The following is a 27,081-nucleotide window of genomic DNA, read 5'->3' as shown; positions in this document are numbered from 1 at the left end:
CTTGAATAATGGTCTATTGCAGGCTTTTGATTTAAAGGTTTATTTAGCAGGACGCAGTGCTCTATTTATTTAAATACAAAAGTGCAATACATACATATATATTTTGTCCCTTGAATCATCACGTCAATACTGATGCAATAACACCTGATGTGTAACGAGGTGTTTCTGTGGGAAAGATGGACCCTCTTTCGTCTCGCTGCGTTCACTTCCTTACAATCTGAGAGGATAGCCTTCTTCAAAAGAGCTCACACACACACACACTTATCTCACCTGTCCCAGACGACACACTCCTACACACACTTCTCTCACCTTTAGTCTCTTTGACATTTGTTAAACAGGAAGCTGACATGTGGCGTGTGCCGCTGCTGTCTGGGAACTGCAGTTCAAACACAACACTTTAGAGTGTGTGAGGAAGTGTGTGTTTGTGTTTGAGTGTGTGTGTGTGGGGTTTCAAGCATGTTGTCGAGTGTCTGCTTTGGTCATAAAGTGCCTACATTACTATTTATAAAGTGTGTTTTTCTCACGGTCAAGAGGCTTTGTTCGTCTGTAAATGCCCAAAAATATGGAAAATGTCCATCCCAGTTTCTCAAAGTCGAAGGAGATGTTTTTAAACGTGTTAGCATTCAAATTGACTTTTATTCTCTGCAATGTCATCAATATATAAACCACCCTGTTTCTGCTGGCGTTTAAGTCCGGGATAAAGTGTCTCAGTTAATGATCTTTATTTGTATTCTTCTCGTGGCGTTTTGTGGTCGTGGGAACCGGAGCTCTTCCTCTCCTCCGGGATGCAGATATTGTAAAAGAAGTCTCTCTTTTTCTCCCGCTCTCACACATTATAAACCGTGAGGCTGTTTCCATCCAACAGGCCGACTTCAAAGCCCAGAGGCACACTCCCCCTAAAACTCCCCCCAAAACACCCCCCAATGATCGGGCACATGCTCCACTGTCAGGGGGAAACTGTGGGAGAAAACTCTTCCAAAGGACACACTCCTTCTCAGCTAATTTAAACATCTTTTTTTAACGAGGCGCTGAAGTGAGAGGACGGGAAACTAGGACACACTTCTCAGAAAAAAGTTAATTAGGTTGTTTTATTCGTTCATATACCATTGTGTTTATATAATAATAATAATAATGCACTTTTCTAGAAACTCAAAGACACTTTACAGAGTGAGAAAACCATGAAAACAACACACTTAAAATATATAAAACACAACATTATTTACAGATGAAAAGCCTTTGTTGATGAGGGTTATTCTAAATCAAATCACAGATTTAGTTGTGATGTTTATGTTGAACTTCAAAGGTATTTGTTGCACTAAAATGTGCATTTGTGCAATCTACACACTACTCAGAAAAAAGTTAATTGGATTCTTACACAGGGTGTCCGCGGGGTCTTAAAGTATTCAAAGTTGAAAATTAAGGCTATTAAAAGTATTAAATGGCATTTTCCAAGGTGTTACATTTTGTAGCTTGTTTTCAGAGTATATAAATTGTCCAAAGAGGTTGTATTCTTTTTTTTGTGACCAACTTTTTATTGTTTTTTTGTTTGTTTGCCCTCACAAGGGGACATATATACACAGATACAAATTATATAGACAAAGAAAGAAATGCAAAAAAATATATATATATGGAATCCCTTTCCCATGCCACCCCGTCCCTCCCCCTTCCCACCCATCTTGCCATTTCACAGAAAATCCTACCTGATGTTTGTTAGCAATCGTCTGAGTTCGTCTATCTATTATATTATATATATTATTTATATTATAGCATAACAATTTATCCACATAAAATACATTCATACCTTTTTTTTCCTCATAACATTTCATCTGTTTAAGCTGAATTGAGATTGACTCCTAATGCACCAAAGTGTGCAACCATATGTACAATCATAATTTATTACCAGATCAGCAGCTCTTTGAATCGCCCCTAATGTTTCCCCCTTAGCCTTATTAGCAGAAGCGATTGACAGCTCTGAGATTAGTAGGTCATGGAAGGATGATATCCATTGCTTAAAGGGGACCTATCATGCAAAATGCACTTTGGTACGTCTTTTCTACATGAATATGTGTCCCCGGTGTTCCAGGGAACTCACCAAGTGTCAGAAAACACAACCCTCTCTATTTTCCTCCATACCCAAATCTCTAAAAAAGGGGCTGCAACGGATCTGATAAAAACTGATCCAGATTTGAACACTGTCCTGACGTCAGGACGGTGGCGCTACGGCTATTGGGCCAACTCCACCAATCAGGAGGAGACAGCCACGGCCATTGCCGTTTGAAAGCGCTGGAGACGCTGTAGTACATATGCCAGGCCAGTAGGTGGTGCTGTTCTCACTGAATCTGCCCAGAGCTAGAAATGGTCAAATTGAGCAAAATGAGGCATGGCTAAAATGCATGATCTGTTTGGTATTTTGAAAAAAGAAAAGTATAAATATGCCTTATATAGGTATGGTCCTACACTATATTATTCAAATATAGCATGATAGGTCCACTTTAATGAATAAAGTATGTGGGGGTTTCCATCGTATTACAATTATTTTCTTGGCTGCCGTTAGACCAGCGAAAAGCACCCTTTTCTGATGTTTCTGTAGGTCAAGAGAAGAATCATCATTCAACAATACAATATTTGGGAGACAGGGTATGTGAACTCCAATAATCTCAGATTCAATGTCAATGACTTGTTTCCAGAACGTTCTTACTGCAGTACATTCATAAACCATGTGTACATATGTGCCAATAGTCTGTTGGTTACAGAGAAGGCATATGGGGCTTGGCATCATCCTTAATTGACAGCATTTTCTGGTTGACAGGTAATATCTGTGTATCATTGTATACTGTATCAATTGGTGATTGTGGTTACGCGACGTTAAGGAGATATTATTCCATATTCTCTTCCAATCAATAGTCTGCGTATAATTAGATTAGATCTGCGTTCCATACTGCAGAGATGCCAATATATCCGGTTAATTTATCTTGGAGCTTTTATATATATATATATATGAAGTAGTGCCGCTCACACTGTTTGGACTTATGACCTAATTGATGTGTTGGCAGAGGTTGAGGTTGTATTCTACAGTGTGCCTGAATGTAATCATTGCGTAGGTGTGTAGTGTGATTCTGTGTAGTTTATTTATGGCATCCCGTTGGATTTGACGTCATCTGAACAGGACATCGCGCGCTCTGCTTGATAGCGCGCGACGGTCCATTTACGCCGGTTGTTAAACATCGTTATGGGGAAATGCAAGTTAGCGTCCAAATGGTTGGAAGATAAGGAGGAAGGACAATCAATACTGTATGTAGTCAATGTGAGGTAAAGTGTGTCGCCAAGGTAACCGGTTAAAACACAAAGTGGCGATGAGGTCTTAAAATGTATGGAAAGGGTCTTAAAAAAGGTCTTAAAAGGTCTTGACTTCAGGATTCCTGCATATACCCTGTTCCATTCGTTCTTTAACCATTGTGGTTATATCTTGATAAGGGTTATTATCTATCAAATCAAAGGCTTTATTGTGATATGTTGAACTACAAAAGGATTTGTTGTTTTGTTTATCTACCGTGGTATGAAATTGGTCGTATCATATTGAGTAGCTTAGAAATATCACTGGTTTTGATTTAGGGTATTCGGACGTCACTGATTTAAAGGGGACCTATCATGCAAAATGCACTTTTGTACGTCTTTTCTACATGAATATGTGTCCCCGGTGTTCCAGGGAACTCACCAAGTGTCAGAAAACACAACCCTCTCTATTTTCCTCCATACCCAAATCTCTAAAAAAGGGGGCTGCAACGGATCTGATAAAAACTGATCCAGATTTGAACACTGTCCTGACGTCAGGACGGTGGCGCTACGGCTATTGGGCCAACTCCACCAATCAGGAGGAGACAGCCACGGCCATTAGATGGTGCTGTTCTCACTGAATCTGCCCTTGCTAAAACAGAGCTATACATTTTCAAATTGAGCGAAATGAGACATGGCTAAAATGCATGATCTGTTTGGTATTTTGAAAAAAAAAAAGTATAAATATGCCTTATATAGGTATGGTCCTACACTATATTATTCAAATATAGCATGATAGGTCCACTTTAAGTGCAAAAATGTGCATTTGTGCAATGTACACACTTCTCAGGAAAAAGTTAATGAGATTCTTATATTTGTTCAATCTCCAACTTGATGTTCTGTTTCCAAAAGCCTTTGTTGATGAGGGTTATTATCTATCAAATCAAAGGTTTAATTGTGTTGTTTATGTTGTTGTACAAAGGTATTTCTTTAGTTTTATCCACCGTGGTATGAAATTGATCGTATCATATTGAGTACTTTAGAAATATCACTGGTTTTGATTTATCGTATTGGGACCTCACTGCAGAAATGTGCATTTGTGCATCAAAATGTTTGCTAATTATCGCACCAATCAAAGGCCTGCAGTTTGATACCATTGTGTTTATATGTCGATAAGGAAGAGTATCTATTAAATCAAGGCTTTATTGTAATATGTTGAACTACGAAGGGATTTGTTGTTGTTTTAAGCGTGGTATGAAATTGGTATTGAGAATTGTAGAAATGTCACTGGTTTTGATCCATTGGTAATGTGACGTTCCTAATTTAACTGTAAAAATATACGACTTTGCAATCTACCAATATCAAAATGATCATGCATACAACAAAAAGATGCGGCCCGGAACATGTCAACATCTCAAAGTCCAAAGAGATGACTTCAAATGGAATAAAATAGTGCTCATCACTTACGGGTGCAAAGCCAGTTGAAAATAACAGACGTACTGTACAACGTAATAACATATTGTAAACTCTAATAATGAATAAGTATCTCAGTTTGTTGTTTGGATTTATTCATCATGTTTTTATAACTTTTAGTCTCTGCAGAAATTATTATATATTCGGTCTGTCTGGTAAATTAAAATGCATGTTTTAGCCACCAGGGGGCGCCACACCCTGCACTTTGAGCTTCATCTCCCTCTCCTCAGCTCCTGCATCTTCTTCCTCGCTTTACTCTCCCTAGATCCTTCATTCATGTTTCCTCCCCCCTTCCTCCTATTCCTCCCCCCTTCCTCCTATTCCTCCCCCCTTCCTCCTATTCCTCCCCCCTTCCTCCTATTCCTCCCCCCTTCCTCCTATTCCTCCCCCCTTCCTCCTATTCCTCCTAGATGTGACCTATCAGTCCTCCGTTGTATAAGTGTGCCACATGTCTGTTTATCCGTCAATACTTTGTTTTCTCCTCACACACACACACACACACCCTGAGTCGTCACATCACAGACTGATTGATCCTCTCCTTTACTTTCTACACAAAACACTGATTATGTATTGATTGATTGATTGATTGATTGACATTCCTCCTGCTGTTTGTACACACATTTAATCTCTGTTTTCATCTCTCCTGCAGATTCCAGATGAGTTTGACAGAGGTGAGTGCAAACACTGATATGTTTAAGTGTGTGTGTGTGTGCTCTGTTTTCACAACTTGAATCTGAGGTAGCGTTGGTCCACATGCTTCTTGGTTTTCCTTCATTGCTTTCATCATTTTTGTACGACTCGATTCTGTGTCTGGAAGATATTGAATTTGTCCAAAAAAACAACCAGTACATGTGCTCGGTGTGTGTGTGTGTGTGTGTGTGTGTGTGTGCTCCCCCGCCTCGGTCCAGATGAGTCCTCCATTATCTTTCTCTGAACAACATGTGTGTTTTTATTGACACCCTGGCAGCGAGGTTGGTGTCAGTGTTTGTTTGAATGATGGATCACTCTGTGGAGACTCGGTGGCACTGCCAACTGTGTGTGTGTGTGTACCAACCCTCCATATGCCCCGGTCCCATCATTCATCCCCTCAAACTGCCCATATCAGTGCCAAAAAAAAACACAAAACACACACATGGCAGCAGACTGAGGTGAAATGCCAAAAGTCAACAAACACGTAATGACCGAGTGGCAAAAATAATGAGATATCTTTCATTTATTTCTGAGAAAACTCAAATTAACTCCTGTACAAGTCTGAATAAACAATGGAATAAATTAATGGACCAACCTTGCCTAAAACGTCTGGAATATGTCGGATAAAGAGTGATTTAAGTAGGGTGAAGCTGACTTAATGACACCGGACAGGACAGGAAGTGTGTATAAATGTATACATTACAAAAACTCCAATAACTAAGATTACAAAAATGGCCAAAATATGTTGCTGAAAATAAGTGAAAAGCCCCACATTTCATTATAAAAAGTCTCATTTTTAGACGTCATTGACGAGTGTAGAGCTCAAACATCAGTAGGTAAATGTTAAATGAAAAGGCTAATATCAATTAGAATCTGTACTTTAGTTGGGTAAAGGAAACCATCTAATATTAACTTAAATGTAGTAAAAATATGGAATAAACCTCAGCAAAAAGCAGCTAAGTCTAGGTTCGAATACGACCGGATGTGTTGGCACTAAAGCACCAAATTTCCTTTTTAAAAAGTCATTTTTAGACGGTCATTGACGAGTTAAGAGCTCAAACATCAACTCAGATTATCACCATTAAGATGATGCGTGCAGGTGACTAAAGAACGATGAAACTGACTAAATATTACGTGAAATGTTAAATTAAAAGGCTAATGTCACAAGAAAGGGTCTTTTATAATCCGTACAGCACGGGATAGAGAAAACCACCAAAAAAGTAACCTCAGAAAAAAGCAGCAAATGATAGTTTATTAGACAGGAAGTGTGTATACATGTTTAAAAACTCCAATAAATGTTTGATCTAAAGACTAAAATCAAAAGAATGGCCAAAACATGTTGCTGAAAATAAGTGAAAAGCCCCAAATTTCATTATAAAAAGTGTTTTTTTTAGACGGTTATTGATGATTTAAGAGCTCAAACATCAACTCGTATTATAGTCATTAAAATGATGCGTTCAGGTGACTAAAGAAGTGCGAAACTATAAAGTAGATGTTAAATTAAAAAGGGTAATGTCACAAAAAAGGGTCTTTATAATAATGACCTTGATTTGGATAAAGCAAACCACCTAAAATGAACTTAAAGGTCACCTATCATGCTATTTTTAGGCAATAGCATAGGTCTCGGATATATACAAAAATATAAAAAACTAAAGCTTTTTTTTTTTTTTAACTGAATAGAGTGGCGAAGTCCCTCCCACTTACTTCCGGGTAATGGGACCTTATTCCGGAAAAGTTATGCATTGAAGTCAATGGGGAGAGAAAACTTATCTTTCGATCCCGTTTGAATTGTGCCATGAATTACACATATGATGTTTGTCAATCTTAAAAAATAATTTCCATGTCAAAAAAGTCACAGTTTGTCGTAAAACTGTTGAAATATAAGACTATACGTAACTAGAAAGACTACAAATCCCAGAGTGGGATCCCAGAGTCACTTACATCACTGAGTAAGTGATGTCACAATTGTTTACCTCCACCATTCAGATACCTAAGATCAGCGCCATATAGATATAATCTATCTATATGGCGCTGGCTAAGATAAGATAACTTTAACAAGATGCCTGTGTGCTTAGTACCAGGTTGTTATCATACCAGCAATGGGTCTTGCTCGTTCTTTCGCTTCCCGTCTGATGAAACGACCAGGAGTGGCTTGATCAAGTTAGCTACCTAGCTAGCACGTTAGTTAGCATTACAGCCTTGTCATTTTTATTAGCCTTAACATGAAGTAACATTAAGTAACCCAAAATGTTAAACAGTAAGAGTAGTAGTCATATTTCGTGAACCCTTTGAAGAGTACTGTCACCGGTGTGATCATTCTATAATACACAATTTAAGCCCGGGGGAGAAATGCTAACGCTAACGTTAGCATCGGCGATCTTCTCTACTTCATGCTATCTGCACAAATGGTTGACATTAAACATTAAAAAGACCAGGCAGTTCAGAGAGAATCAAAGGAAGGCAGGCAGGCAGCTTTGCATGACATTCTTCAGGACGTGTTTCATTGTGGTGATAGTGAGGGTAGTCAATCGTTTGTTGACAAGACAGTAGTGACGGCCATCTTGGTGACGTGTGTTGTTGACCAGAGATGTAGTTCATTGAGCGTTTCACACAAACAAATGTGTTACTTCACAGTTTTACGACACATTTTAATTTTTTTGACTTGCAAAATTATCTTTTAAATTGACAAACATCATATGTGTAATTCGTGGCACAATTCAAACGGGATCGAAAGATAATCTTTCTCTCTCCATTGACTTCAATGCATAACTTTTCCGAAATAAGGTCCCATGGGGCTCAACCGGAAGGGGAGGGACTTCGCCACTCTATAAAATAAGAGGGGGCGGAGCTTATGACGGCTCATGCGGGACCCGGCAGCTACCGTCTAAACTAAATGCTGCCGTGATGAAACGCCATATCATGGATTATCAAGGATTGTTTCTGAAACAGTATGGAGCTCAAAGGCTTTCTCTCTTGCCGGTTATACCACAAGGTGAGTTCCTTTTTATTTCCTGCTTCTTCACACACATGCTCTCCAGTACAGGTTAGCTCTGAGTGTTAGCGATGCTAATGTGAACACCGACCATATTACGTCCAAAACAGTCGGGCATTGTTTCTGATAGCAACGTTTCTGATAGGGCCGTGGGTCCACATTTCAGATATTACGTCATATCGGACGCAAATCTGGATCAGCTCCGTTGTTCCCCCGTTTTTAGAGATTTGGGTACGGAGGAAAAGAGAGAGGGTTTTATTTATTTTTTACATTTCCTTATAAAAAGTCTAATTCTTCGGCGGTCATTGACGAGTTTTGAGCCCAAACATCAACACAGATTATCCCCATTAATATGATGCGTTCAGGTGACGTTAAACGAGTTCTTCTGATCGATCCTCAGTGATTCGACTCCCCCTTTAAACGAGTTGTGATGGCCTGCTGCTTCCAATAATCACTTCATCAATAACCCCTCCCCCAGAGGTCCAGATCTCTCCCTCCTCCACAAAACTCTCCCCGAGGTCCACTTCACAAACTCTGTCTGTAACTTTATTACCGTCTATCTGTCCATCTGTCTCTCTCCGTCTCTAACAGAGGCTAATTTGTTGGTTTTCACATTAAAATGGGAGAGAAATTAGTGAAGTCTGGTCAGGGGGAATATTGAGGTTTTCCTTCGAATGTCTGTCGTTGTTTTCTTGTATTTTTAGCACATTTTCATGCATTTTTGAAGACTAGATTAATCAATTAAAGCAGAGAATAATCAGTCCGTTCATCGACGAAGCAGCAACCGTATGACGTATTATTGAAATGTATCCTTTTAAATAAATAACGAGTATTTATTGAGGTTTTTAAATCAAGCTTTCTGTGTCTGTCGTCATATTTTATAACATTACACCCTAATTAAAAACCAAAAAAGTAATCAAAAGATATTCCTACTACTTATTTATAATGAATAAGGGCTAGACACAAATACAAACTGATTAAAGCAGACTATTTGGTTAGATAAAAACTAAATTCAACATCTATTATAAATAAATGTTGAATTGTTAGACGTTACGCTTATCAATCCTAAGCAGCCATTACTGGAAGTTAATCCTAAAATGTTATAATCCTAATAATATTAATTAATATGATGTGTATCTGACACTGTGCACAAATACCAGCTTTAAACATAAGTAGACGTGCAAAATATAAATAAATCACATCAAAATCACACTTTTTAGTGTGTAGATGCATTGGTGTGTGGAGGGTTAGTGGGTAGATGAGGTTAGTTGTTGTAAATGTGTTGAGGGTTAGTGTGTAGATGGTTAGTGTGTAGATGTGTTGAGGGTTAGTGTGTAGATGGTTAGTGTGTGTGTGTTGAGGTTAGTGTTGTAGATGGTTAGTGTTAGAGTGTGTAGATGGTTAGTGTGTAGGATTGTGTTGAGGGTTAGTGTGTAGATGGTTTAGGTGTGTAGATGGTTAGTGTGTAGATGTGTTGAGGGTTAGTGTGTAGATGGTTAGTGTGTAGATGTGTTGAGGGTTAGTGTGTAGATGGTTAGTGTGTAGATGTGTTGAGGGTTAGTGTGTAGATGGTTAGTGTGTTGATGGTTAGTGTGTAGAGATGGTTAGTGTGTAGATGTGTTGAGGGTTAGTGTGTAGATGGTTAGTGTGTTGATGGTTAGTGTGTAGAGAGTTGGTGTGTTGATGGTTAGTGTGTAGATGTGTTGAGGGTTAGTGTGTAGATGGTTAGTGTGTAGATGTGTTGAGGGTTAGTGTGTAGATGTATTGGTGTGTTGAGGGTTAGTGTGTAGATGTGTAGAGGGTTAGTGTGTTGATGGTTAGTGTGTAGATGCATTGGTGTGTAGAGGGTTGGTGTGTTGAGGGTTAGTGTGTAGATGCATTGGTGTGTAGAGGGTTGGTGTGTTGAGGGTTAGTGTGTAGATGTGTTGGTGTGTAGAGGGTTAGTGTGTAGATGTGTTGGTGTGTAGAGGGTTAGTGTGTTGATGGTTAGTGTGTTGATGGTTAGTGTGTAGATGCATTGGTGTGTAGAGGGTTGGTGTGTTGAGGGTTAGTGTGTAGATGCATTGGTGTGTAGAGGGTTGGTGTGTTGAGGGTTAGTGTGTTGATGGTTAGTGTGTAGATGCATTGGTGTGTAGAGGGTTGGTGTGTTGAGGGTTAGTGTGTAGATGCATTGGTGTGTAGATGCATTGGTGTGTAGAGGGTTGGTGTGTTGAGGGTTAGTGTGTTGATGGTTAGTGTGTAGATGCATTGGTGTGTAGAGGGTTGGTGTGTTGAGGGTTAGTGTGTAGATGCATTGGTGTGTAGAGGGTTGGTGTGTTGAGGGTTAGTGTGTAGATGCATTGGTGTGTAGAGGGTTGGTGTGTTGAGGGTTAGTGTGTAGATGTGTTGGTGTGTAGAGGGTTAGTGTGTAGATGTGTTGGTGTGTAGAGGGTTAGTGTGTTGATGGTTAGTGTGTTGATGGTTAGTGTGTTGATGGTTAGTGTGTAGATGTGTTGAGGGTTAGTGTGTAGATGTGTTGATGGTTAGTGTGTAGATGTGTTGGTGTGTAGAGGGTTGATGAGGATGGCTTTATTGACGTTCGAGGGGTAGTGGACGCACAGAAGGAGGAACCGATTGTTTCCTGAACAGCAGGAGGGGAGAGGGAATAAAAAGTTATTGACGAAGAGATTATCGGTATCAGCAGGCGATCAGGAAACCTTTAATGGGAAAGTTCTGTCCCGCCGGATCGACCCCATGTAGACACACACACACACACACACACACACACACACACACACACACTCTCATGGTTTCCTTCCTGAATTCAACTAGCCTCCCATGCTGTATTTTAATTTGACTCAATACAACAAACACCATCCTAATTCCACAAACCAGAGCACCAAGATGTATTCATCCGCCTCTGAAAATAGTCCCCAAAAATGTCATACTGTTTAATTAAAGAGGCTGTTTATGAAATTATTTAACCAAAAAAAAGGAATAGACCAGTTACTGAGTGCTGACCCATTATAACTGGTTGTCTCTCATTCATTTATGGACCATTTCAAATTTAATTTACTCCTAATTGTAATCCAAATAAATCAAATTTTTACGTTCAATTTATTTGAACAAACTGTCTTTCATTGCATAATGCAGCCTAACATGTTTATACAAATTAAAACTGTAGATGTATACATGTTACCTTTCAATATGTCCTACATGTGACCATTTTTAGAGCATTGTTAGCAATATAAAATGATAAAAATAGACCCAACAAACTAACGACGACGCCAAAAGCCGACGGCCAAACCTTATTTAGATGTTCATTTCTTTTTTCATTTTTACAACAGCTGGATTTTCATGAATATTAGGACGAACATAACCTTTAGATTTAGGAATGTATAGGGAAAGACAAAAAGAGGACGGATGTTGTAATTTTATTTTATTGATAATTAGTGCTACATGATTTGGAAAAATATACTAATTTGGATTATTCTGACTTATTTTGCAACAGATAGTCCCCTCTCCAGGGTCTTACAAAGTCTTAACAAGTCTTGCATTTGATAATCAGAATTTTTAAGGCCTTAAAAAGTCTTAAATTAGATCATAACAATTAGAAAGGTCTTAAAAATGATGGGATTTGAAAGGTGATCGCGTCTAAATGTGTTTTGGGGGAAATGTCCGGGCTGCAAAGTAACCAGTTCGGTGAGAGCCTTTCAGTTCCCCCCAAACAATCTGTATTGAAATAAATCAACATGGAACCAGTAATCACTAACTTTGTTTCCCCCGGCCCCTTATCGGAGAACACCCAGCTAGTAACCTAGCAACCAAGCTTCAGCTAGCGAGAGCACGCTCGTGAACCGTTGCGCCGATGTTATGCATGCCCGCCGAGATATGCATGCACCTCGCGGGAGCGCGCCCAGCGTAAAGCCAAAACTCCCAGACATTTCAATGATCTGTACGGCACAGTACGGTTTGGAAACTATATCATTTCCTTTTTGGCGGGCATGCATAACACGGCAAAACACCAAAGCCTCGCTGCGGGAAGCTTTGGCGCTGTTCCGAGTTTGTTCTAATCCGTCAAAATGAAAGACTGCTTTCAGATTTTCCCGTCATTGTTAAAAAGAAATTGTCATAGACGGAAAATATTCGGTTAACGCGACCGCCCCCTCCGGGCGACGTTTGGGTCTACGTCAACCCTAAAAGTGGAGATGCTGTGGACGCTAAATACCGTAGCTAAACACCAATCCTACAACAGGAACAAGGGAGCAGAGCTCAGTAGATAGCTCTTGTCACACACACATACACACACGCACACACACACACACACACACACACACTCACACACAAACTTTCACGTTAGGCAGTTCTTTTTTTCTGTTTTTTGACTAACACAGTTCTGTGTGCTGTTATGTTCAGTCATCGTTCTTATGTTGAACGTGAATATATTTACTTTGAATTTGAAAGTAATTATGCGACGTATTTCTTCTTTCATAGCAATTTTCCTTCATACTTTCTTGCCGTGAAATAGGTCTTAAATTCTATTCAAAGTGGTCTTAAAAAGTCCTACATTTGAGTTGGTGAGACCTGCAGGAACCCTGCCTCCCCTCTCCTCAGATAGTCCCTGATGAGTTTAGGGACCTGAAGTAAGAGTTTATCGTCCCTCAGGGAGAAGAGGTGGATAACATCCTCCGGTTTCTCCCCCTCTCCTCCCCCTCTCCTCCCCCTCTCCTCCCCCTCTGAGAGCAGAGGGTGGAGGGTGGAGGGTGGAGGGTGGAGGGGGAATGAATGGCTCGTATGGGACATGTCTTTGACTACAGACTCTGTTTTGGTATCCGTGTGATGCGGAGAAGCGCCGGATACAAAAGCAAAGAGGAAATCTGACATCTCAGATACACACTTATCTATCCTCGAACCTGCGCTGGTAGTGATGGCATCGCTTTATTGTAATGCAGCATTTAAAATATGCTATGTTATGATATTACAAAGTGATATAGAGTCTTAAATATCAAAATAATATCAACACGTTTTCCAGCCGTAGTTAAGAGGAGTTTGATGAAGGAACTCTTTTGTTCAAACCACATCGCAGACCAGCTTTGGGAAAAACTGTATTTAATTTGAGGATTGCCTGGTGCAAAATAGCATGTGTAAGTATACAGCAAACTATAGTAGCTCTGATGCTAACCTCAGGCAGGATGATAAGATAAGATAAGACTTTATTTATTGGTCACATCATTAATATAAAAAACTACTGTGTCGAGCACTGCAGTATTGAATAGTGCAAAAGTGGCAGATACGAAATTGCACGTTGTTATAAGGTGTGTGTGTGTGTGTGTATATATAAAGTTAGCGGATCAGTTTCAGGAGTTTTCTGGGCCGGGTTTTCTGAGTGAAACACCAGCAACAAACGCACTCTCTCAGGAATCCCAATTATTTGACAGGCAAACAAACACGGAAGCTGGTAGAGTGGAAGTTTCCGGATAAACTAGAAAAAACAGGTTGTTATTAAGACCTTTTTAAGGCCTAAAAAATTTGTATTTTAATCCGTCATACCCTAACCCAACCGATTTCCCTTTGGAAGACTTATGTTCAGAAAACAAATGTTTACTTTTGTATTTTGATCATCAAAGTAATTTTTCAAAGCAACGATATGTGGAAGATAGACCAAAGTCAGGATAAACTAGAAGACCTTAGAAGGCCTAAACAAATAGTTAACTTAAAGGGGACCTATCATGCTATATTATAATAATATAGTGTAGGACCATACCTATATAAGGCATATTTATAATTTTTTTTTTCAAAATACCAAACAGATCATGCATTTTAGCCATGCCTCATTTTGCTCAATTTGCACTTTTGTATCCCTGTTTTAGCAAGGGCTGATTCAGTGAGAACAGCACCACTTACAGGCCTGGCATATGTACTACAGCGTCTCCAGCGCTTTCGAACGGCAATGTCCGTGGCTGTCTCCTCCTGATTGGTGGAGTTGGCCCAATAGCCGTAGCGCCACCGTCCTGACGTCAGGACAGTGTTCAAATCTGGATCAGTTTTTATCAGATCCGTTGCAGCCCCTTTTTTAGAGATTTGGGTATGGAGGAAAATAGAGAGGGTTGTGTTTTCTGACACTTGGTGAGTTCCCTGGAACACCGGGGACACATATTCATGTAGAAAAGACGTACACAAGTGCATTTTGCATGATAGGTCCCCTTTAAGTTATTTTCAAAGGTTTTGAATGACTTTTAATCATCTAAATGTTAACCCTTCATACTAGGACCCAACTGATATCTTCCCCGATACTTTTAAGACTTTTGTTTAGATAAATAGTCTTTGTTTACTCCCAAATTTAGAGCTGGAAAGATGAGTTGATCGAAAGAAAACCAATCCAACAGTTTTGATCATGAAAATAGTTTTTTAATGCGAAAATGCCTAATTTCTCAACATATGAATTACTAGAATTACTGTCGACAAACGTCTCTAACTATTTTAATATTTTCTTTATTAGTAATTTACTGTCTTTAAGTGTTGTTTACTCTGTAATGTCATTAAAGTGAGTATCTTAGAAAATTGTGACTAAAGGTTCAGTCTTTAAATGTCTCAGACATTTAAAGTACAAACCATTTATCGACAAAATAAACAGATTAATTCCTAATGAATATAATTGTTAGTTGATCCCCTATTTCACAAAAAAGTCATAGTCTAAAATAGTTGCTTTATTTTTGCTACAATTACTCCATTGAAAGGTATCTCCTCCTCCTTAAATAAATACAACTCATTTTTAAGGTGAAAAAGGATGAAAATTAGAGGAAACCAATCATTTGGACATGAATTTTAAACATCTCAAGCTTCCTCCTCCATCCTCATCACCTCCTCCCCCTTTCTCCCCATCACCCACACCCCTTCAGATTACCATAATAAAAACCTTAATCTCTCCACACACACACACACACACACTTCACAGAAGGCATCCACTCAGACCAGGCTGACATCATCGGAAAACACGGCAATATACTGCATAACACACATACACATATACACACACATACACATATACACACATATACACACATATACACACATATACACACACATACACACATATACACACACACATATATATATATGTGTGTGTGTGTGTGTGTGTGTGTGTGTGATTAATTCATAATTGAACTCTCCTCAGTTTGACCTGTAACTCTTTATTTTTGCGAGTCTGTACATCCGTCTTCTCCAACCTTTGCTCCACCCGTGATCTATCTTTACCTCCCCCATCTGCTCTCACACACACACACACACACTCACCACACGTGTGAAAGCGTCAGCGCGTCACCACAGCAGATGGCGTCGCTTCCTGCTTCAGCACGCTGCTATGAACTCTGGGGGATTGAGTCCCATGGGAGCAGAGGGCACTAGCTTCAGCGTGTGTGTGTTTAGAGAGAGAGGGACGCGTGCATGTGATAGAGAGGCAGGCAGAGTGTGTGTGAATTACTGTGTGTGTGTATCTTGCTTGTGTGCCCCTGTTTGCTGTGATGAGCCCCGCGGCCCCATGGGAAATGGAGTCTTTATTATTATTATTAGTCATTAGCACGTTGACAGCTGTGGGTGTTATTAGCGCTACGTGGCTATCGCTAGGTTATCTGCGGTGTCATCTGCGGGTTAGATCAGCTCGACCAATCAAAACTCAGCAAGCTTTGATGTGAAAGTGAGCTTTTTGTGCAGCTTCATAAGTGGTTTGTTTACCATCAGTTATTGTTGTTCTATTACTCAATTACTTGTATTTAATTAGAGGAAAGTCCATATTTAGGCCTCTTATAAATGTCCTTTTTGAGCAGATAAACACATGCATTTTTTATTTGATCTATTTAGAACATGTAAAACAATAATACAACAAATAATAATGAAATGAGAGAATTATGATTAAGCAGTACAAACAAAAATATTATTGACTTACAAATTGCATCGCTTTAGTGTTTAGCACAGTCAGAATACTGTATTTATTCTGGGATATCAGGTTAAATATCACGTCTTTGAAGTCTTATTGAACCTAATAACAATTGTATGTAATGTGAAAGCAAGAAAAGAAGCTAAATAATACAAAAATAAAACTAAAAGCACAAAATATCTCGTGTTAAAAGTGTTTGAAATCCTTCTGCGTTGTGTTTTTTGCACCAAACACTATAAAATGTGAGTAATCGGCCTTAAATATGTGCCGTCAGTCACGACAGGCCGTGGTATATGGCTATTATATCACAGTTACATAGCAACTTGCAGGTTTTTTTTTTTTAACCTTGCCTGAAAATTACAATTCAAGGTTCTTTATTGTCAAACTAACATAGCTACAGAGTAATTATGTCGTTGAAAATCTTATGTCACAGGCTTCTCCAACAATGCAACATAATAATACAGATAGTAAAACTAATACAAAAAGAAAAAAGTTAATGTAGGCATACGAGACATAAGGGCAGGAATTCAGAGGGGAAAGGAGACGTTTTGAGCTCTGCTACTAAAAACTGCTTTTTTTTTAACGTCAAACGCGTCGTATTGCGTCACATGGGGGAGCAACTTTCTCGGACCCCTTCTCTGCCCAATGCGCGGTAGTAGTTTGTAGTTGGTTTGAGCGGTTGTGATTTAGTGAGCTGGTATTCTTTCGTAATTTTACATTGCATTTCACCATTTGTAATCATGGTGAGCTGGAGTTGCACAAACTCCAGCCTGTCAGGACATCGAGGCCACAGTTTCCCTGACAGGAAAAGGACCGGAGCTAGCTTTCCTTCCTGGGTGCGTTGTGCGAGGGGCATCCACCTCCCTGCAGCACATACTCTCCACAGCTGAGGCCATGGGCTGGCATTTCCCACACAAGCTAGCACCTATCAAACAAAACGTTTATCAGGAAACCGTATTACCTCACTCTCCCCCCCCCCTCGTTCCTCTCTCTCTCCCCCCCCTCGTTCCTCTCTCTCTCCCCTCCGGTACACAGCACCGTAAGACGTAGTGTGGAGTTGCATTAGGTAACGCGAGATACGGCTGATACTTGCGCATTAGTTTCTGTTATCAGGGTTCTTACGGTCATTAAAAACCTGGAAAAGTCATGGAAATTCAAAATGCTAATTCCAGGCCCTGGAAAACAATATGTTTCCCAAAGTTTTGGAAAAGTCATGGAAATGTAACTAAAGTTGCATAAAATATCATTTATATTTTATCTAATCCCCGAAATAGTAATACTATAATGATAATAAATACTGTATCGTATAGTCATGAAACGTAAAATGGCATTTAACTGTCGAGGTGTTTTGCTGGTGAGAGATTTGAGTTGCTTTAGCGTGTAGAAGCTAGTAAGCCTATTTGATTTGTTTTAGATAGGCACAACATGTTTCATATGCAGACCTTATTTTCCTGTTCCTGAGAAAGAGTCATTTCTTTGGTCATGGAAAATGAGGTAAAGGTCATGGAAAAGTCATTGAAAATCATTGGTGAACAAGTGTATGAACCCTGTGTCATGGATCAGTATCAACAGTCCTGCCAGTAACGTTTCTATATGATCAATACTACTTTAGTTATAGCCTGATATATGATAGCTAACTTTACAATGTTGTGATGTGACCGACGTTAGCTAACATTAACTGTAGCTAACGCCGGTCACTCACCAAGACAGCTGCCCGGTTCTCCACTGGTTCTCCACTGGTTCTCCACTGGTTCTCCTCACACCACCGCTCCATTTCTCTCCGATGGCCGTTATTCCTTCTAATCCTTGGCTGCTCCAGGTCTCTTGGCTGCCTAGCAGGCTCATCATTATAAGGTTGTGGTCCGTCATATGCATTCGAATATACATTTTCAACCTCTTCTGTGTCAAAACTAGCATTGTGATCCATGTGTATTAATACGTTAGACCGGCCGCTCTCCCTCATGTGACGTCACACGCGGGTGGTCTTTTTTTATGCGGAAGTTAAAATGTCTTACAAAAACGACGCCAGATGTCACTGTTTTGAAAATCTAGTGTATACATCATTTTCCTACACATTTATTCACTGGGGTCTCTAACCTGCAAGTTGCTCTTTAAATATGTGCCGTCAGTCTGATACACATTGATTTTATTCGGCGTGGCTTGGTGCTTTTCGAGTCAGACAGATGTAATCAGCTGTTAGTGATGCAGGCTCCTCAGGGAGTTGTAGTTTTTAGGACCCATTAAGACTACAGATGGCTGTGACACACCTCTGTCTGCAGGGAAGGGATCTAAGCACTTCAGATTTAAAGGGGACCTATCATGCTAAATGCACTTTTGCACGTCTTTTCTACATGAATATGTGTCCCCGGTGTTCCAGGGAACTCACCAAGTGTCAGAAAACACAACCCTCTCTATTTTCCTCCATACCCAAATCTCTAAAAAAGGGGCTGCAACGGATCTGATAAAAACTGATCCAGATTTGAACACTGTCCTGACGTCAGGACGGTGGCGCTACGGCTATTGGGCCAACTCCACCAATCAGGAGGAGACAGCCACGGCTATTGCCGTTCGAAAGCGCTGGAGACGCTGTAGTACATATGCCAGGCCTGTAGGTGGTGCTGTTCTCACTGAATCAGCCCTTGCAAAAACAAAATGAGGCATGGCTAAAATGCATGATCTGTTTGGTATTTTGAACAAAAAAAAGTATAAATATGCCTTATATAGGTATGGTCCTATACTATATTATTCAAATATAGCATGATAGGTCCACTTTAATGGTTTTGTTCAAGGTTCAAGGCTTTTATTGTAATTTCTTCGTAGCTACAGTGTAGTTATGTCAATGAAAATCTGAGGTCACCGGCTCCTCCCACAGAGCAACACAATAAAACGGATCAAATAGTGCAAGTAAATACAAATATAATATAGTAGAAATAGTGCAGAATAGTCTATATACAAGTAATTGGAATATTGATAGATATATATATATATATATATATATATATATATATATATATATATAAGTTGCAAACAGATGGATGTTCTTTCAAAAGTTCAGGTGTTTTTATTTAGCTACTCCCTACCTTATCCTATTGTTGTTATTGTTATTTATGTCAACGCTTACCTGTCCTATCCTGTGTGTATTTCCCTAATAAACTGATTATCTTATTTTATTTTATCTTACCTTAATTCTCTTCAATTCAACCTGAAAATGCAGACAGATTATTTTACATATTTCTGGTTTAATAGTCGATATTGTGTTTAATTTTGTGTTCGTTTATTATTTAGCTACTGCCTACCTTATCCTATTGTTGTTGTTATTGTTATTTATGTGAATTCTTACCTGTGTGAAGCCTGCACTTCCCTAATGAAGGTGTATTTTATTTAATTTTATCTAATCTTATACGTCCTTAATTATCTTCAATTCAACCTGAAAATGCAGACGGATTTTTTTACGTATTTCTGGTGCGACGAGTTCAAAGTTGGTGCTTTTTAATTAAAAATATTTCAGACACATTTTGATAAATAGACTCCAGTAATGTGGATGTAATGACTTAGTGGGTAAATACAGATAATACAATACATACTTTGACTGTAATGCAGCCTTTAAAACCTTGCCTTCAACACGTTGGGTGCATGTCAATGTGAGTGCACATGTTGAACTCTCTTCCTCTCTCTCAGAGCCTCCTGTGGTGCAGCAGCTGAAGAGAACATTTAAATTCTTCCAGGACTACAGACAGGTGAGTGGACGACAGGTTAAAACACATTCTGATTTTACACTGATTTCAACCTAAAAAAAGGTGAATTAATTGGATGGAAATATCAGGTATAACTTCTTATGTTCAAACAAGTATATTTTATTTTCTATTCTATTCAAAATGGAAACAACAAAATTCATTTATTGCAAAATTATTACTAAAAACTGCTAGTGTAAAATGTATTATAACAACACATTCAATTTGAATTGTTTTTAATAATAATACATTACATTTGTATTTACTTAATGCATTTAATTTTAAATAAATTAAAACATTTTTAATTGTTTTTCATAGTATAACAAAAAGTTTTTTATAATGTTATAACAATAATAATAAAAAACGTTTTATTTTAAAACTGTTTAATAATTCAATCAAGTTTCCTCACAGGGATAAAAAATGCTCATGATTTAAATGTGTGTGTGTGTGTGTGTGTGTGTGTGTGTGTGTGTGTGTGTGTGTGTGTGTGTGTGTGTGTGTGTGTGTGTGTGTGTGTGTGTGTGTGTGTGTGGTGTGTGTGTGTGTGTGTGTGTGATGTGTGTGTGTGTGTGTGTGTGTGTGGTGTGTGTGTGTGTGTGTGGTGTGTGTGTGTGTGGTGTGTGTGTGTGTGTGTGTGTGTGTGTGTGTGTGTGTGTGTGTGTGTGTGTGTGTGTGTGTGCTGTGTGTGTGTGTGTGTGTGTGTGTGTGTGTGTGTGTGTGTGTGTGTGTGTGTGTGTGTGTGTGTGTGTGTGTGTGTGTGTGTGTGTGTGTGTGTGTGTGTGTGTGTGTGTGTGTGTGTGTGTGTGTCAGATGATCATCGAGCCCACGAGCCCGAAGCTTCTCCCCGACCCTCTGAAGGAGCCGTACTACCAGCCTCCGTACACTTTAGTGCTGGAGCTGACCGACGTGCTGCTGCACCCCGAGTGGTCGGTACGTAACAAACAAACAACCAGACGTCAACATAAACACATACACAACATGTGAATATATAGAGTGGTCGGTACGTAACAAACAATCAACCAGACGTCAACATAAACACATACACAACAAGGCAAGGCAAGTTTATTTATATAGCACCTTTCAACACAAGGCAATTCAAAGTGCTTTACAAAAATGGAAGACATTAAGAAAATGGCATTTAATATCAGTCATTAAAAAGCAAAGATAATAAAATAAACATTAAAAGAAAAAATACATGGATAAAGTTACAGTGCAGTTTAAGATGTGAATAGTTCAATTAAAAGCAGCGGCAAAAAGAAAAGTCTTCAGCCTGGATTTAAAAGTAGTCAGAGTTGCAGCGGACCTGCAGGTTTCTGGGAGTTTGTTCCAGATATTTGGAGCATAATAACTGAACGCTGCTTTACCATGTTTAGTTCTGACTCTGGGGACAGAAAGCTGACCAGTCCCAACATATGAATATATAAGTATATATATATATATGTATATATAAGTGGTCGGTACGTCAACAAACACACTCCGGAGAAACAGTGTGTGTGTGTGTGTGTGTGTGTGTGTGTGTGTGTGTGTGTGTGTGTGTGTGTGTGTGTGTGTGTGTGTGTGTGTGTGTGTGTGTGTGTGTGTGTGTGTGTGTGTGTGTGTGTGTGTGTGTGTGTGTGTGTGTGTGTGTGTGTGTGTGTGTGTGTGTGTGTGTGTGTGTGTGTGTGTGTGTGTGTGTGTGTGTGTGTGTGTGTGTGTGTGTGTGTGTGTGTGGTGTGTGTGTGTGTGTGTGTGTGTGTGTGTGTGTGTGTGTGTGTGGTGTGTGTGTGTGTGTGTGTGTGTGTGTGTGTGTGTGTGTGTGTGTGTGTGTGTGTGTGTGTGTGTGTGTGTGTGTGTGTGTGTGGTGTGTGTGGTGTGTGTGTGTGTGTGTGTGTGTGGTGTGTGTGTGTGTGTGTGGTGTGTGTGAATTTAAAAATGCACAACATATTAATATTCAAAAGTGTTGGACATGGGGTCAGTAGTGGCTCGTTCAACAGTTGTAAAATGTCCATCATAAAACACTTGTCATGGTTCTTACGGTCATTAAAAACCTGGAAAAGTCATGGAAATTCAAAATGCTAATTCCAGGCCCTGGAAAAGTTATGGAAAACAATATTTTTCCCAAAGTTTTGGAAATGTAACTAAAGTTGCATAAAATATAATTTATATTTGATCTAATCCCCGAAATAGTGTATCGTATAGTAATGAAACATAAAATGGCATTTAACTGAGGAGGTGTTTTGCTGGTGAGAGATTTCAGTTGCTTTAGCGTGTAGAAGCTAGTAAGCCTATTTGATTTGTTTTAGATAGGCACAACATGTTTCATATGCAGACCTTAATTTCCTGTTCCATGTTAAAATAAACCATTTTCAGTGGTACCGCTGAGAAAGAGTCATTTTTTTGGTCATGGAAAATGAGGTAAAGGTCCTGGAGAAGTCATTGAAAATCATTGGTGAAAAAGTGTATGAACCCTGACTTGTAGGCATCTTGTTTTATGATAGGGTTTGGGTAATGACATTAAATTGCCATAAATATAATATGATGTAGAATAACCTTTTGGACTATGGATTTAATAGGGCATGTATTCAAGTTAACACGTGTGAAATAGATAACGATTTTTTTCAAAGAAAGGATGGATTTTCCACATTTAAAACAAACAAAAAAGCATGTGGTGTTTTTCTCAGTTTTATGTCATTTTATAGATATATAAAATATATAAATTTGTACTGAAACACATTTAAACACCATTAAATGTGTTTGGATGCCGCATGCTGTCGTGCTCAGCTCACAGCATGGGTCTATAGCAGAAACTTTACAATAATAATCACAAGATCTTGGACTTTTTGAGAAATCGGGATTGACATTTAAAGCTATTTATTTATCTAAAGTATACTTACAGATTAATCCATAATTAAACTAATAGTTAGATTCAACTTTAGTCTTTCCTCAGTTAACAGAATGGAAAGGATGGAGTCCGTTAAACGTTTCATATCTAGTGGCACACTTGAAGAAGAAGAAAGGAGGAGCGCAGGTGAAGTGAGCGGTTAATGGTTTTATGGGACAGGTGGAGGGTATGAAGCGTGTCCCACCACCTGTCCACACACACACACACACACACACACACACACACACTCCACTTACCTGACAGGTGTGCTGCAGCTGTAACTCGACACCTGCCCCGCCTGTTAAACAGCCACACACCCACACAGAAGTCACTTCACCTGCCCCTCCACTTGAACCTTTCTTCCTGTTACTTAAACACACACACACACACACACACACACACACACACACACACACACACACACACACACACACACACACACACACACTTATCTGTGATCATTAGCTACTATCTTGTACAAACACACTCCGTTCGTCCCCCTTCCTTACAGCCTGGTATTTGCAAACAACCACTCTACTTGTCCCCTTTTGACCACACACACACACACACACACACACACACACATATACACACACACACACACACAGAGACAAACATACACACACAAAGTGCTTCAACTGTTACCAACAACATTTTATAGCAGCAATCTCAGCTGCAGATGATCAACCAGAACCAAATAAAACCTCAGTCTGTTTACTGTCCACACAAACACACACACACACACACACACCCACACACACACACACCACACACACACACACCCACACCCACGCCCACACCCACGCGCAGCCCTCAGGTTGTTGATGTTGCGTTTGTTTAACTTGATCTGAGTGCAAAAGGTCAAGACCTCTGAGCGACTGACTGGAACTAAACAACGTCTGTCCTGCTGCGCCACACACACACACACGCAAACACACACACCACACACACACACACACACACACCACACATTGGGTAATTTATATATATTAGCAGAATACATCATTGAAACTCCGACTGCCATATTTTTTATAAACAATGACAGTATTTAACCATTTATTTCCTTTTAATATGAATTGTGTGTGTTCTTGCAATAAATTACTCTCCATCTATACAGACAATTACAAAGTTAAAGGATACGTTTTGACATTTTTGATGGTTTGACATTTCATTTATTTTAAATACATACAATGAATCGATTTGATTGATGACTTCAGGAAAATTGAAATTGTGGTGAAACTAGGGTTCAAATGTATATCGTCTTAAGGTTTCAGAGGCTATAAAACGTGATCATGGCATCGCTAGCATCCAGTTATTCACATTACAATAACATCAAACATTATAGTCACAATATTATTTAGTTAGAGGGAAAGATTTGACCTAAAATTAATTTAAAATGTTGTGTTTTCTCCCCCAGTTGGCGACAGGTTGGCGGTTTAAGAAGCGTCCGGGCATCGATTATCTGTTCCAGCAACTAGCTCCACTCTACGAGATCGTTATCTTCACTGCAGAGACCGGCATGGTGAGAAGACACACACACACACACACACACACACACTCACAGGCACACACACACACACTCACAGGCACACACACACACACACACACACACACACACACACACACACACACACACACTCACACTCACACTCACACTCACAGGCACACTCACAGGCACACACTCACAGGCACACTCACAGGCACACACACACACTCACACTCACAGGCACACACACACACACACTCACAGGCACACACACACACACACACTCACAGGCACACACACACACACACACTCACAGGCACACACTCACAGACACTCACAGGCACACACTCACTCACAGACACACACAGACACACACACACAGACACACACACTCACTCACACACAGGCACACACACAGGCACACACAGAGACAGACACTCACTCACACACACACACATGTACACCCAAACACTCTCACACTCAGACACACACACACTAACACAGACACACACACACACACAGAGACAGACACTCACTCACACAGACAGACACACACACACTCACACACACACTCACAGACACACACACTCTCACACACACACACACACACACACACTCACACACACAGGCAGAGACTCACACAGACACACACACACTCACTCAGACACACACACTCACTCAGACACACACACACACACACAGAGAGACAGACACTAACTCACACACACACACACACACACACTTTAGTTTGATTTGTCTCAAAATAAACTTTTTAACTAAATAACATTTTACCTATTATCAAGAAAATAAAGTGTGGAAACTATATTTTATGTTATTTTAAGGTTCAGAATGATTTATGTATCCAGGGGAGAAATTGAGTTTCACAACATTTTAGAATAAAACTAAATAAAAAGATTAAAATATATATATATATATATATATATATATATATATATATATATATATATATATAGAAATACAATTAAACTCAAATAAAATACAGATCTCAACATAAAGAGTAAAAATGTATAATAATTATATATTTATTTAAACATAAGAAGCTAAAATAAAAATTACAAATAAAAAGATAAATATTTATATAAACATGAGAAGTTAGTGTAAACAAATGTGCAAATTGCACTATATAAATCAACAATACATGTGTTTATAACAATATATACAGTGCTATGTTTGAAGAAACATGCTTATACACGCTTTCTTCATTCAAAGCTGCAACCAGTTAGCCTAGCTTAGCATAAAGGTCTAAACAGCTAGCATTGCTCTGTTTTAAATGTATGCAAATCCACCGCCTACCACGTCTAAGGTTCACTGATTAACATGTGAAAGCTTATGTGAGTTGCTCCAAAGGTGAAGTGTGTGAAAAGGACTTGTTGTGAGTGAGTCTGTTAGAAATGAATGGCAGTTAGTTGTGGTTTGTTTACGTCTGATTCACGCCTTTAGTTTGTGCTTTGAGATGCTAACAGAGCTGTGTGTGAAGTGTGTCGACTTGTTTACACACACACACACACACACACACACACACACCGGTTTAAGGATTTATTTTCTTTGTGTTTTGATTTTCTTTGTGTTTTCTTTTGGGGTGTGTGTAGACGGCGTATCCTCTGATCGACAGCATCGACCCTCAAGGTTTCGTCATGTATCGTCTCTTCAGAGATGCTACACACTACATGGACGGACACCACGTTAAGGTACGAATATCCAGATTAACATATTAAAGAGTCTACTTTAAAGAGTCCTCTCCTGCTGATGTTCAGGTGTATATCAGTATGTAGTGTCTCTACTTTAAAGAGTCCTCTCCTGCTGATGTTCAGGTGTATATCAGTATGTAGTGTCTCTACTTTAAAGAGTCCTCTCCTGCTGATTTTCAGGTGTATATCAGTATGTAGTGTCTCTACTTTAAAGAGTCCTCTCCTGCTGATGTTCAGGTGTATATCAGTATGTAGTGTCTCTACTTTAAAGAGTCCTCTCCTGCTGATGTTCAGGTGTATATCAGTATGTAGTGTCTCTACTTTAAAGAGTCCTCTCCTGCTGATGTTCAGGTGTATATCCAGTGATGCAAATTAGTCGCTTTTCGGCGCCTCCCGCTTTTTTAACGCTGATTTGGGTGACTTGTGTAATTCGTGGAGAACCGAAGAGTTTTCGTTTTGTGAGTTTTCGTGAAGTGAGAAGTTGTCCGTCTGACGGACAACTTCTCACTTAAAAAAAGAAGAAGAAATCTAGACCGCAAAATAATTAAACAAGCGAGTGCCTGTTTTTCCTGGCCAAGGACAGGTTCCTTGAACACAACACGAGCGTAACGTGTCTTCACGTGGTATATGTCTCGTCTGAAAGGAGTGTAGTGTAGACGGAGAGCACCGGAACGCCGCTCCAGCTCTTCAAATATTGCAGTACCCATAAGGAGCCGTACGCATGCCGCAGTGTTTGCGTGGCTGTGTCTTTAGTTGTAAGCACAGTGGCGATCTGTTGTTATTAGCCTCTGGTTAGCTAGCTATGCTAACGAATTTAAAGAGCTTTTCTACAACCAGGTGGAAGAGAGCTCTCTCCTGAGAGGCTCAAATAACCTCAGCTCAGTGAGGTTAAGGCACACCTTGATATGATCATTATAGTTATTAATGAGACATTAGAGACTAAATGAAAAACATG

The 27,081-nt window shown here is 39.5% G+C and overlaps 1 protein-coding gene across 1 annotated transcript in view; it reads left to right on the top strand.

Moving 5' to 3' along the window:
* The window catches only part of timm50 (translocase of inner mitochondrial membrane 50 homolog (S. cerevisiae)), a 48,546-nt gene that overhangs the window by 9,313 nt on the left and 12,152 nt on the right, over positions 1–27,081 (top strand). Inside the window, exons 4-8 of the mRNA XM_034123766.1 lie at positions 5,396–5,417; positions 20,019–20,077; positions 20,882–21,001; positions 24,349–24,453; positions 26,028–26,126. Coding sequence (XP_033979657.1) covers positions 5,396–5,417; positions 20,019–20,077; positions 20,882–21,001; positions 24,349–24,453; positions 26,028–26,126 — 405 coding nt within the window. The remainder of the gene's footprint in view (positions 1–5,395; positions 5,418–20,018; positions 20,078–20,881; positions 21,002–24,348; positions 24,454–26,027; positions 26,127–27,081) is intronic.

The sequence above is a fragment of the Trematomus bernacchii genome, unplaced genomic scaffold, assembly GCF_902827165.1.
Source record: "Trematomus bernacchii unplaced genomic scaffold, fTreBer1.1, whole genome shotgun sequence".
NCBI classification, from domain to species: domain Eukaryota; kingdom Metazoa; phylum Chordata; class Actinopteri; order Perciformes; family Nototheniidae; genus Trematomus; species Trematomus bernacchii.
This window is presented reverse-complemented; position numbering and strand designations above follow the sequence as displayed.